Source organism: Fusarium venenatum (assembly GCF_020744135.1).
Source record: "Fusarium venenatum strain MPI-CAGE-CH-0201 chromosome Unknown EDB82scaffold_3, whole genome shotgun sequence".
Lineage (NCBI taxonomy): Eukaryota > Fungi > Ascomycota > Sordariomycetes > Hypocreales > Nectriaceae > Fusarium > Fusarium venenatum.
Genome location: NW_027072131.1, coordinates 1,832,021 through 1,845,142, shown reverse-complemented (window position 1 = coordinate 1,845,142; position 13,122 = coordinate 1,832,021). Strand labels below are relative to the sequence as shown.

Here is a 13,122-nt window from a genome sequence, read left to right as displayed (position 1 = left end):
TCCGGAGCAGAGGCAGGATATGCCCCACCTTCAATGTAATAGAGGTAGGCGGTATCCGTACCTGCTGGGCATTCCACCCCTACCTTAGTGGCATGTGGCATGGGGAGCCTCGAAGTTCCCTGGCTTACCTCTTGAAACATAACAAGAAATAGCCAATTCTCGAATACTGCAATATAAATAACCCTCCATCATAAATCGAACTGTGTTGACGACCTCGAAGATCGTGCGCTATGTCGTCAACTCAGGAGCCCGAAGCTCCAGCCAGCAACAGCGAAGTGCAAGCTCCCCTCGACACCGCGACAGTGAACCCAGAGCTCGATCTCCCCAAGCTTCAGTCCCTTCCCGCCGAACAACAGGACCTTTTCTTGCTCACCTTTGTCTCGAGTTTGACAAAGCATGTTTTGAGCTTAGAAGCAGACGATTGTACGGCACAGCAGTTCTATCTCAAGAAAGAGATCTTTCAAATCATCAACCTCTCATCACCGCATCCTTCTCGAGTCATACGGAATAACCTGGGGAAATGTTTGGCGCATATCTTTGGGATTGGAGACAGGAAGCTGTTGTTTGAAACAATCAACGACTTGATCGCACTTGTAGCGAGCGGAAAATCGAAAACGGATGCAGAGCTGCGTACAAAGCATGCTGCTGTTGTCTGCTTGGGCGATGTGTTCGCTTCTGCTGGCGATAGCGCCATTGGGTTGCACCAACTTGCTTGCTCAACATTAATTAAGCTTCTCAAGGCCTCGTCTAACCACGCTGGCCTTCGTGCGGCGTGCCTGACCGCACTTGGCAAAATCGTTGGCATGATAGAAAGCAGCATGGACGAAGTGATTGCTCGTGATATCTGGAAACAAGGACGAAATCACGCATCGTCAGACAAGGGACATCTCGTTGTTTCTTCTGCTTGTAGAACCCTCAAAGTATTGTTCAAGCACACGCCTTACTTCCTGAACTCGGGCGACTTTGACAAATTGGAGTCGGCGATATCGAAAGCGTTTGACTCCCCTTCTGTTCAAGTACGTCAGGCTGCTGCAGAGTGCTTCGCTGAAGCCCTGTTCCAAGGCCATTCGGAGGGTGGTCTTCCCGAAGTGGCGTCTCCCAAGGGTAAAAAGACCAAAAAGGCGTTGAAACGCCAATCTACCATTCCTAACATTGCCGATGATGAGCTCGAGATTCCCTCTAGATCTGCGAGTCCCGCTCCATCAGGCAAGCGTAGCCAAGTGCTGGCTTTATCTCTGTCAGATATCTTAAAGAACCTGGCTTCACAGTATACCAAATCAACAGCCTCCAACAGAACTCGAGCGGCCATCGGCGTATGCTATGGTAAACTTTTCAGACGATTGGGAGAGAAGGTCGTTGAAACACATTATCTCAAAATCGTCGAGAGTCTCGCGATCGACGTGTTGGGTAATCCTACAATTGTCAACAATCGATATCGGCTTTTGGTATCCAGAAAGATCGTCGATGTTGTCGTCCAAGATATCATTGGCCGCAAGATACTTGGCGAATCGGGCCAAATATCGGCTGCCAAGTCACTTATTAACAATATCTTCAAGAACTACCCTCAGGCATTAGCTGAGCGACCAGAGCCTTCTAAGCACACACTGATCGCGACACTAAGTGCTGTGTCATCACTTATTCAATCACTGGGCTCGGCGGCAAACACCTTTGCAGAGTCATGTAGAGATGGCCTCTTGCAAGTCTTGCAACACCCTAGTTATACTGTTCAAGTTTTTGCATCACACTGCATGAAGACCTTGGTTCTCGCCTGCCCTCAACAACTTCTTCCTTGTCTTTCGGTTTGTATGAACAGCCTTAGCCGAGAGCTCTCTCAACTCGGATCTGGCCGCAACTCTCCAAGAAGATGCATTGGGTTTGCTCACGGACTCGCTGCCACCTTGAGCGCGAGTCCTGCTCGTCCTCTTCACGGATCTGTCGAGATCAACAGTCGTGTATTGACTATCGCGACTAATATGTTGAAGTCGAGTAGTCAAGCACAACTTCGTGTCGCAAGCACGCAGATTCAGGTCGCTTGGATTCTTATTGGAGGCTTGATGTCCTTGGGGCCAAACTTCGTCAAGATTCATCTCTCTCAACTCCTTTTGCTATGGAAGAATGCTCTCCCAAAACCACTAGCCAAAGATAATACTTCAGCCAGGAGTTTCCTCGAGGTATCTTTCTTGACACACGTACGGGAATGCGCAATGGGCTCAATACTAGCCTTCCTCGAGTTCAATAGCCGCCTCTTGACCGTAGACGTGTCAAAGAGAATCGCAACGATGCTTCAGAACACGACAGCTTTCCTGCGGACTCTTCCCTCTAAGAAAAACTCCGACGATGTTAATCAGAGGCTAGCCCCTTCTTTGCAACTTTCGGATCTCGAAATGATGGTCCAACGAAGAGTCTTGCAATGTTACGTGAAGCTTGTTAACCTCAGCCCAGCTGGCGGAAGCGAGTCTCTATTACAGTCAAACCTTTTGACACTCGCAATTTCATTATTCGCCGACCCGGAAAATTATGCACCAAACTCTTTAAGTGCCTCAATTGCCAACGCGGCCGCTACGTTCGAGTCCATTTGGGATGTAGGTGACAACTCTGGCTTTGGCATCACTGGCCTGGTCGCTGGACCGCGTGTGCGAAAACTCCCTGGGCAGCAGGAAAACTCTGATGACCACAGTGATGAGTTTGACAGTCCCGATGACACCATAAACAACTTGCTTCGCTCCCCGATTTGTGGCAGCTTAGAACATGATGCTTCTGTCTTGTACATTGGTAGTACCGACCACTCTTCAACCACGCCCGATCCACCTGCTACAGAGGTCATCAATGCGGCTATTCAATTGTTCGCATTTGCGTTTCCGCTCACTCCGGGCAAGGTTCAGGAGAGCATCTTGGAACAAATTCGAACCTTTGCATCTGCCGGTACTCTTATCAGAGATCCCGGCCGTAAGGCTGCTATGAATGTTAACCTGGCTGTCGCTATTCTCTCTACGATGAGGGTAGCCGTGAAGGAGACCAAGTCGCCATCCGGAGACGTTTCGAACCAAGCAGTTGAGGCCTTGTTACAAGACATTGTTCGCGATTTTGTTCTCGATTCAGACGAACATGTCAGAAGCTTAGGATATGCTGCTACGGCTCGTCTGTGTAATGTCTACGGAAATGCATTCACGAACAATGAGATCAAGTACCTGGTTGATACCATTGTCGGCAACCGTGAGCCTAGTGCAAGAGCAGGTTGTGCCATGGCCCTCGGCTCAATCCAGACCCAGGTTGGAGGCATGGCTGCTGGATACCATCTCAAGACCATTCTCGGTATATTGATGTCTCTTTGCAATGATCCCCACCCAGTGGTTCATTTTTGGGCACTCGAAGCGCTATCACTAGCATCGGATGCTTCAGGGCTCAGCTTTGCCGGCTACGTACCCAGTACTTTGGGAATGCTCGTTCAGCTCTACGTTTCGGAAACACACCACGCCGAAATCTCATCGGCAATCACCATGAACATTGAAATGGAGCTTTCTACAACATCGGCCATCGCTCGATGCGTTGATTCGCTCATTAACGTCTTAGGTCCAGATTTACAGGATGCCTTGAAGTCACGAGAACTCATATTTACACTCGTGAACCGTTTCCGCGAGGAAGACGATTTATTAGTACAAAGAGCAGCACTTGGCTGTCTTGAGCACCTATCTCTTTACGCTCCTGGGCATATGCATTTCGCTGATTATGTAAAGCTTCTCCAGAAGTATCTTATGTCTGAATCCACTACCCTAAGAGACGTATCAGTAGACGGAATACATAACATGATGAAGCGGAATCCTCAAGATGTTCTCCGCGAAGCAGAGACGGGCTTTGAGGAACAACTCTGGCTTGTTCTCGACACGGCACCATCGCACGATGGAATCCGCAATATTATTCGCAACTGGATGCATTCCACGTGTCTTGCAGAGACGAATGCGTGGCTGCAGCGATTCCAAGCGGTTTTGAAGATGACAAGAGCTAGGCCGAAGACTGAAGAGGCTCAATCTGGGTCCAAGGGCGGCGGCTTGCCCGATCTCCAAGATGAAGAGGTTGCTGGTTTCGCTGCGGCGGCCGGTGCTGCTAAGGATGAGAAGGAGACCAAAGCGACTTCCGAGGTTGAGCCCCTGCGATGGCAGGTCACCACCTTTGCGTTGAGCTGCATCGACGAGATGTTTGCCATCATCACCAAGGACGTAACTGCCAATGGAGAGTCGAAAGCACAGAATGATCTTCAAAGTAAGGTTGCCGACGTTGTTCGTATGGCGTTCTCTGCGTCGACTTCGAGTGTTTTGGAGCTTCGGATCTGGGGCTTGAAGATCATAGGAGATGTGCTGAAGATGTTCGGCAAAACTCCCGATCCAGATTTTGAGGAGGCGATGCTGCTGGAGCAATATCAGGCCCAAATTAGTTCAGCCCTCACTCCCGCCTTTGCTGCCGATTCCTCACCTGAACTTGCTTCAGAGGCTGTTAACGTCTGCGCCAGTTTCATCTCTATCGGGATTGTCACCGATGTGGACCGTATGGGCAGGATTCTTAAGACCCTTGTTGGCGCTCTAGAGAACTTTTCCAAAGACAGTGAGAATGCTGCGATTGGCGATCTGAAAAGCCTTAGTTCCAACGCGCAAGTGATGGTCAAGATTTCCGTCTTTTCCGCCTGGGCGGAGCTGCAGGTTGCAAGCTCTGAGCAGAACTATCTATTAGATGTGCTCCGGCCTCATATTGGCACCTTGACACCCTTGTGGCTAGAGTCTCTGCGCGAGTTCGCGCGTCTTCGATTCGAACCTGATATCTCAATGACTCTAGGACCTCCCTCATTATCTGGGAGCCTCGACAGCATCTATGCAGCTCTGAATCGTGAGACATTGCTCCGCTTCTACCAAGATGCTTGGCTGAAGCTGGTGGATGCCATTGCTAGTCTTATTGAGCAGGATAGCGAATTTGTGTTTGATGCATTGGACGGAAAGGAATCAGATGGCCCTGCAACCAGCGGTAAAGGCAAGAGTTCCGACATCAATTATCGAGACGAGCCTGTGGCATTCTTTTTCGTCCTCTTCGGCCTTGCCTTTGAAGCTCTTGCCACTCGTTCTGGGCAAAGCGACTCCTTAGCAGCACACGACCAAACACTGGCTATCTTGCAAGCACTCAAGAAGATTCTACACCCCAGCGTATCTGGCCATGCTATCTATAGGCCGGATGTGTTTTCCGAGACAATGGATCTACTAGACCGCCTAGTCCTCACTGAAAGTCTAGACATTCAAGGTGTGATCGTTGATATTGCCAGAAGTCTATGCATTGCACACCCTTCCGCCAGGCGTCACGCCAATGAGGAGGGTGACTTGTCCGACGATATCGATCAACTCTTTGAGCTCACGCGTATTATTGTTCTGGTTCTTACAGGGCTTCTGCCAAATCTCTCGGAAGGAAACCAGCCAGCTAGGCACCAGATGAACGAAGAAGCTATCCTGCTGATACAATCATCTCTGAATGCGCTCGTAGATGCTGCAGAGGTCTTCCCAGCCATCATCAAGACAGACCTTCATGCCTGTATTGTGCACATCTTTGCCACGATTTTATCAACCCCTGGTTGCCAGGAGTTGATCGCTCCACAATCTTTGCCCACATTGAAGCGATTCGTTGGCAGCATGTCTAAGTCAAGAAGAAGCCACAGCAACGGTGAGCCATCATCTACAGATATCCAGCTACAAGGATGTTTGCGCAGGTTCCTTTCGATCTACCTCAACGCACAGAAGCGCGAGGCCCCCCAATCTCTCACATGTGTCAAGAACTGCCTTATGGCCACGACTATTCTTTTCACTGGAGGTCAAAACCACCTGCCAGCTTCCGAAGCCCTTGTAGCACGTTATCTAGACGAGCTGATGGATTGCCTCACTGATAGAATGGTATGTTCATTTTGTGTTTTCGAACTTTCAAATACGAGTAGCTAACCACACTTCGCATCACATTAGACTGCCAGGATTGCGGCCAACTGCATCAGATCCATACTGCTCCAGTCGTCTTCGACTGGCGCTGACCTCAGCATTGCTCGCTACTTGTTCCCCAAGCTGGTAGCTTTTGTGACTGACACGGACCCTGAAGATCCCGAAAACGCAAGGGCCTTGGTTGCTCACACGCTTTGCCAATATGCGGGTACAGTTGACAAGGGTCGACGTCTAGCAGCCATTACAGTGGTGGTACCGACTTTAATGGCGCGGGCTACAGCTGAAGGTGAGGAGGTGTACCAAGAGACTAGTGCGCGATTGCTGGAACTCGCAGCAACAGACCAGGAAGTATTCAGAGCCGTGGTTGGGGGTATGAGTGATGGGCAGAAGGGGTTCCTCGAGGAGGTGATCCGATTTGGCCGTCAAAACACAAGCCAAGTGAGCAAAGCGGCCGCAGGGGATTCTGGGCAGCCAACTATTGCGTTGAAGATGAACTTTGGTGGTTGAGCTAACAGTCTCCACACGTTGAGCTTTTGGTCTTTAGAAAATTGGACCATGAGGTTGGCACGTTGGGAGCAGGGTATAATCCAGAAGCTTCACGTATGCAAGTTATTTTCCTGGCAAGCTTAATACATGCTTATCCTGCGGTTGGGCATGCATATCGATTACGAGAAATGATGAAAGCTCCATAACGATCTGCATCTGCAATTGAACTGTTGAGGGTGTATGACAAGAAGAAGCACTACTGCACAGTTTGTAGTTGCTCAGTACAGACTCGACAAGTTGACAGGGGTGACAGCGGGCTACAGGGCGGCATGACATAGCTGATTGGACTTGGTACGATCTACATGATCTAACGGTCGGTGTCTCCACGATGGAAGGAGTGTGGAGTTACTTGTCAGGTTACACAGGGATCGCTGCATTTTATTCGTGCAACCAACCCAAACCAACATGCATGGCATGGCATGGCTCAGTGTCAGTCAAATGCCCGGGGCTACCGGCAATGTTCCCGTGCTGTCGATGTTGACTGCATCAGATAGTATCATGCACGACTTAGCTGCATCGACTGTTCTGAGCGTTTTCGTGTGACACAAAGATGGGAGGAATCTGCAGCAAGAAGATATCGGTAGATTCAAATTAATAGACTGTGGTTAACCTTTCCTTCCGCGATCAGGGTCTTGCCACGAGAAGCATAATATATTTCTTGTTGTAAGCATCAGTTGTCTTCGATTATCTCGTCCCCTCCTCTCTCTGAGCCAGCAATCCCTGCTAGCGGCACTCAATTACCTGGTTGGCCGATAGCCCTACCGGCCATTTCACAGCTTAGCTTTTGAATTGAACTACGTAAGTGGTCCGTGTTAGACAACACCCCGATAGAAGAGCCGCGAATATTCGGAGGCAATGTCTAGAACTTGAGTCTTTATGTTCAGGAATCACATCACATAACAGCAATGTCACTAATTACAGCAACCAATATTAAGCTTTCTCCTTGGTCAAAATAGGAAACCCTATCGTGGGACTCCACCATTGTGAACCACAGTGTCTGTATCGACGATTAATCGTTGTACTACGTGGGACAACATGTGTGAGACTTGTTCTGTACCGTTCAGGGGAAATCCCGTCAGCTTGGCAAAAGCAAAAGCGAGAAGTGTTTTCTTTCTTCCTTCCTTTCTTTCTTTTTTCTGACAACTGTCTACTCTCCTATTTTGTCATTGTGGGTGTGATTGAACCGCATGAAGTTTCAGGGTATTTCATTTGCTTGCTCGTAAAGTGGCCTATCTAATCTCATCTTTACTATTTGATCTTTGTGGATAATGCAAAACGTATGTAAGGAGAATGAACAATGGCCTGCCGAATCGGTGCTATCTAGGAAATGAGTTGTGATTTTTGAGTGTCAACCAAAGCAAGTGTCACAAATTTCTTCTTTTTGCCTGCCAACGTTGCCAATGCCAAGGTTTCAACGGTCATGTTCTGTGATACTAGCCAGTAAACTATACGCTTTTGGTACCAAATCAGTTGGTCGTTGTTAAGTCTATTAAGGTGAAGTGTATGGACTCGACTAGAGAAGCTGATATCCAACGTCACTTCTTGCCGCGGAGATGGCACGTTCCGTCGACAATGACTGGTCCTTCATCTTTCCTGCCAAGCTCCCTGTTAGAGGATGGGGTATTCGATGGCGATTTTTTGTCTGTTTGCGATTCAGCTGTCTTCTTACTTGGGAGAGGCGACCTTTTTTCTATTGTCCTCTTTTTCTCCGGGCTTGCCGACCTGACCTCCCTGTTCTTTTGTCTTAGGGGTTTGTCATCCTTTCGGCTATCTTCATCCCTCTCGTAAGGTGCTGTCGAGCTATTCTTGTTACTCAACTTCGGGTCGCTCCTAGCGGTTGCTTTGTGCGAAAGTCCTGGTTGTTCGGTCACAGCGCCTTCTCGAGCGGGTCGCGCTATCACCCTTCGGCCTTGGAAGCGTGCTTTGTTAAGTAGTTGTTTGGCCGTGCTTGCAGCCGAGGCACTGTCAAAAGCGACTAAAACGTAGCCCCTGAGGTACCTACTATTGCTATTCTTTGGAATCTCCACGGAGTAAATCTTTGTCTTGTCGACTTTGCGCCGGATCCATGCCTTGACTTCATCAGCACCCGCTTGTTGCGGGAATGGTGACACATGTAGTTTACGTGGCTCCGTCGCAATGTATTCGGACTTATAGGATGACTCTCCAGTGGAGAAACCTCCCTCAGAGTAAAAATCTGAGTGTTCGTCGAGACAAGGATAAGGTTGAGCAGTTTGCATCCCTTCATGTTGATGTTGGGGGACGTAGGCAGCTGTGTTGGGTGATGTTCTCATGCCATAGGCATAGCAACTGCCCGGGCCTACAGCCTGATACGTAGCTGGCCTTACAGGCGCGGCTATTGTTGCTACGATCGGCGGCTGATGAGTATAGCTTTGTGGAATAGAGTGACTGGCGAATCTGGGATCGTTGGCTGGGGAGTAGCCAGCCATGTAGTACTATAGCTCGACAGACATCAGTTGTGTCCCAGTCATAGTATTGGAATTTCGTGGAGGCCATCTTACCTGCTCGGGAGGCATAGAGTACAGGGCTGCCGTAGCCATTTGTGCCGCAAATGCATGATGAGTTGGATAAGCAGGCTGATACCGCTGTGTCTGTATTTGCTTAACTTGTCGTGGTATGGCTAATTCCCTGATTTTGATGGAATGGTTGCGGTTTCTGTCAGACGCAATAATTGAGCGTCCGTTGAAAATGCCGCCGTTAAGAAGGCCTGCTACCATGTCAATACAAAAAGATGCTGATTTTGATAGTTTCTTACCCCAGGCCTTCTCAAAGTTTTCGAAACCTTTGACTCTGACCCACCCAGAAGTGCTGCTCTGGAACACTTCTATATGGTCTACCACACATGCCCTCCGTATCCAGTCTTTCAACTTCTGCCATGTTGTCCCAAACGGCAACTACTAAAGAATTAGATGTATGTTCGTGTCCACGTAGTAACAAGATGCATGAATGAAGACTCACATTACAAATGGTAATGTAATAAATGCCAGTTTCGTTACCCGGACCAACGTCCGCTTGAACAGTGGCTTCAGTGAGCATGAGCTGACAAGAACATGCACGAAGCCGATCTCGACTTCTAAGCGGCTTCTTGTGTGATACTGAGGATCAAATAAGGAACAATAAAGGCTGTACAACGATGCAATCGTGCGAGAAGCAAGCGACGATGCCCCGACGTGACGGTGTTGAAATTGTTTTCAGCAGTAGTACTCGTTGATATCTGTGTTGAATCCTCACGGTTCTGGACCAAGGCTTTTTCGTGATATAATCAACATCAGTCATAACACGATGCAATCCAATACAGCTTGCTATGAGAGCTCTGGTGGCAGTTTTATATCTAGTCTTGGGTGACAGTTGACCCGCAAGGAGTAAAGAGAAAGCAAAAGAGACAACAAGATGTCTGCAATTTGCCTAACGTTGTTTTTAGACCGTTCCTTACCGGCTCGGGATTTGCTTGCATTGGATCCCAGTCTTTGGCCCTTTAATTAGGAGCTCCAGGGTCGGGGATGCATCCTGAGAAGGCGGGCGTTCTGCACAAGCAGATATCGTCTCATGATGAACACAGGGCTAGGAAGCGCTGAAACTAAACAACCCGGGGCATAACAAGCTCGGCAGCTCTTGGTTGATTGACGGTGTGCTAGTCTGCAGTGTAACTTGAGATCCTTGCTGGCATTTCGACAGGTACATAGGTACGTACAATACTCTTCCCTCGTGCGCAGGAGGTGGGGGGTGGGTTGGTCGCGAATCTAACTTAGTCGCTAGGCACGGTAATACAGTCGGGTTTAAAAGTTCCGGTTAGTTGACATAGAGTTTTATACAACTGGTGTAGTCTGCACGAACGTTGATCATCAATTGTAGCAGATCGTTCCAAGCCATAGGTCCTACCCAATGTTCAAGCAACGTCTCTCCCTGGCATTATGCAGAATACCAGGATAAGTCCCGCCGTGCAATGTGACATGTCATATTATGATCAGTACTCTACCTTCTGAGAAACACCGGTTACTAGATCTTCGGTCGCGATGGATCTCGTCCATGAATCAGCTAATGGAGATCGGAACTCGATGCAAGGTCTCAAGACACCCCCTTTGCCAAGCTGGCTGAGAGAGCGGAGACAACTGAGAGGTCTACCCACATTGCGACCCAATCTTCATGTCATTGCTGTGGCGTCAACGCTAATAGTTTCATTGCTTTTTCGAGGGGATAACGTGCAGGCATGTAGTTGTTTCCGTGAGATAAGAGGAAACTACATGGCTTCTAGGCAATGCATTAACACTGGACCAACGCGCCACCTGTGTAACACGGGCCAAGTCGCTTCGCAGGTGCGTCTTAAGCCAAGATGGTTTCGTCCTTGTATTGAGGTAGCTTCCCGCATGCCAAGCCAAGCCATAGGTCTTCTCCCACAAATATACTTTTTTTCATCTAGGTTGTGGCAGGCCAGTCCCTGGTTCTTGGTTTCTCAATTGTGCTTGAAAGAGAAGGTATCATCCAATGTCGATGTGTCATCAGCCATCAGAGCAGATACATCAACTGTGTCTCCAATGTCATGCACTGACCCCAACGTTCTATCGCCGGAAGCCCCCTCGTGCCAGGGTGTCGGGCATTGCGCCGCATCTGCGCACGATATCAAGACGCCATTTTGCGCATCTGAGAGTAGAAGAACCGGAAACTCAGGCTCGCCATTTATCCAGGCGGCTTGTGATTTACCAGTAAGTTTGCCATTAGGAAGGTGAGAACCCAAAGAGACTGGCTTGGGCCCTTCAGATAATGGATCCCAAATGAAGCATACGCCCCGGTACTTGTCGTCCTGGCACGTCACCAATAGAAGCTCGCGAGCTGTTGGATGCCATTGATAGTCAACAACCGAGTGGAACATAAGCACCGCGCGCAGTTCAGCTACGATGACATCCCATATCCACAAGGTAGTGGGTGCGTCGTCGAGCCTAGTCACCAACAGAGTCGAGGATGCGTCGAAGGCCAATGAGGAACATCCCGTCTTAACCTCGGGTGGAGGCTTGCCGTCTACCAATCGGCTAGGAGGCGAGACCATCTGATTCGCACGGAGAAACGTGTGAGAGGTACCTCCTTGAGATGAGCTGTTAAGCTGTTCTTGCCAGACCTGATGTGTTATGTAAGAATAGAAGTAACTCGATGATAGATCGGTCTCACCTGGAGTGTATCCTTGGGGACAACTGTGGTGGGATGCGTAAGTTTTAACCCATCTCTCCACATTCTTGTGTGAAGAGCGTTCACTATCCTGCTGCCATCACCAATAGCACAGAATAATGCATCATGGCTAAGACTACAGCACTTAATTCCAGCCTCAAGATCGGCGTCCTGGCCTTGAGCAATGCTAGATGCGCCAACGGAGCGGAAGAATTGTCCGTCAGGTGTGTACAGCAGGAGCTTGTGGCCATGCGCCGAGGCTTCCCACAGGAGGAGCCACTTTCCATCAGGGGTCCATGCCAAGCCGTGAGCATCTACTGTTTCTGGGAACCAAGATCGTAGTACCCGTCTTGTCCTGGGCTCGTGGATACTCACAGCATCACGGCCACTTGTCCGTGTCAAGATGGCCAGGTGAGAACTCTGGGGTCGCAAGGAATACCCTCTTGGTGCGGACGCGGGGAGATAAAACTTGGGGTTGTTAATCTCAATGGCTTTGGAAGCACACAAGTCGAAAATAGAAAGTTTGAGGCCGAATGCAGCACAGGCAAAGACCTCGTCATCATATGCACCAAACTGCACAAGGGTCTGTTTTCCTCCGCCTGTCGCAGGGTTCCTGATCGCGGCACGAAATGACGAGTCAACTAACGAGAAGACATGAATCTGGTCGGCGTTTGCAACAAGGATGCGGGATGATGAGGGTGCCCATGCCAACGTGGACACAGGGGTAGTGAACTCTGGCGGTAACTTGACCGTCTGCGCAATCGACAGTGAGGGTGCTGAGCGCACTATGACACTCTGCGAAGAGATTGTAGCAATAAATCTGCCATCAGGACTGGCTGTACAGTGAGGCGACGCTGTGAGTATGGCAAAGACTGGTTAGCGTTGACTCTCATTGACGTTGAATCAATGTTGGAAAGGGGAGGAAAGTGAGACACGGGTAGGTCATAGGGTACCTTTGAAAATACGTGAGGTCTGCATCGTAACTGTCTCTTTGCCGACATTCAGTCACCTGGATAGGTAGCTGGTAGGTAACCTCAGACAAAAGGCAGCAGTAAAGGCTTGTAATTGCTGGCAGACCCTGAGGATATCCTTGCGATGAGACTGAGGCTGAACGTAAGAGCGGTGAGCCGGCGTCTTTCTGTTTGATTCAGGGGCTTGGTGATGGGATTATTGGCAGTTACTACAACCTCTGTTGTTTGAGAGGTTCAGTCGTTGATAAACTTGTTAACGCAGCGCGGAACACTTATTGTTAATGTGGGTTGTCACTGTGTTGACATTCTTCCGATTCCGGCTTAGCGCCATCTGCTGTCAACGTCAAAGGCTCTACAACGTAACTGAATGCGCCCAAGGCTTGGTATAATGCAAAGTAAGCACATGAGTTGACTAATGAACGCATGTTACTGTTTGTTATAATTCCGTATACTTAATTCTTGTATACACG

The 13,122-nt window shown here is 49.1% G+C and overlaps 3 protein-coding genes across 3 annotated transcripts; 1 reads left to right on the top strand and 2 right to left on the bottom strand.

Annotated features, from left to right (window-relative positions):
* Positions 1 to 230: 230 nt before the first annotated feature.
* Positions 231 to 6,467, top strand: EDB82DRAFT_433357 (armadillo-type protein; the record flags this gene model as incomplete). The annotated part of the gene is made up of 2 exons (XM_025726820.1): positions 231 to 5,921; positions 5,988 to 6,467. 2 exons carry the CDS (start codon positions 231 to 233, stop codon positions 6,465 to 6,467), a joined length of 6,171 nt encoding a protein of 2,056 aa, XP_025581349.1.
* Positions 6,468 to 8,041: 1,574 nt separating this feature from the next.
* Positions 8,042 to 9,560, bottom strand: EDB82DRAFT_526425 (uncharacterized protein; the record flags this gene model as incomplete). The annotated part of the gene is made up of 4 exons (XM_025726819.1): positions 8,042 to 8,959; positions 9,026 to 9,231; positions 9,280 to 9,418; positions 9,483 to 9,560. 4 exons carry the CDS (start codon positions 9,558 to 9,560, stop codon positions 8,042 to 8,044), a joined length of 1,341 nt encoding a protein of 446 aa, XP_025581348.1.
* Positions 9,561 to 10,974: 1,414 nt separating this feature from the next.
* On the bottom strand, positions 10,975 to 12,682 carry EDB82DRAFT_477069 (uncharacterized protein; the record flags this gene model as incomplete). The annotated part of the gene is made up of 3 exons (XM_065608081.1): positions 10,975 to 11,634; positions 11,685 to 12,476; positions 12,635 to 12,682. The coding sequence occupies 3 exons, from the start codon at positions 12,680 to 12,682 to the stop codon at positions 10,975 to 10,977; spliced, it is 1,500 nt and encodes a 499-aa protein (XP_065463837.1).
* Between the last annotated feature and the right edge of the window lie 440 nt (positions 12,683 to 13,122).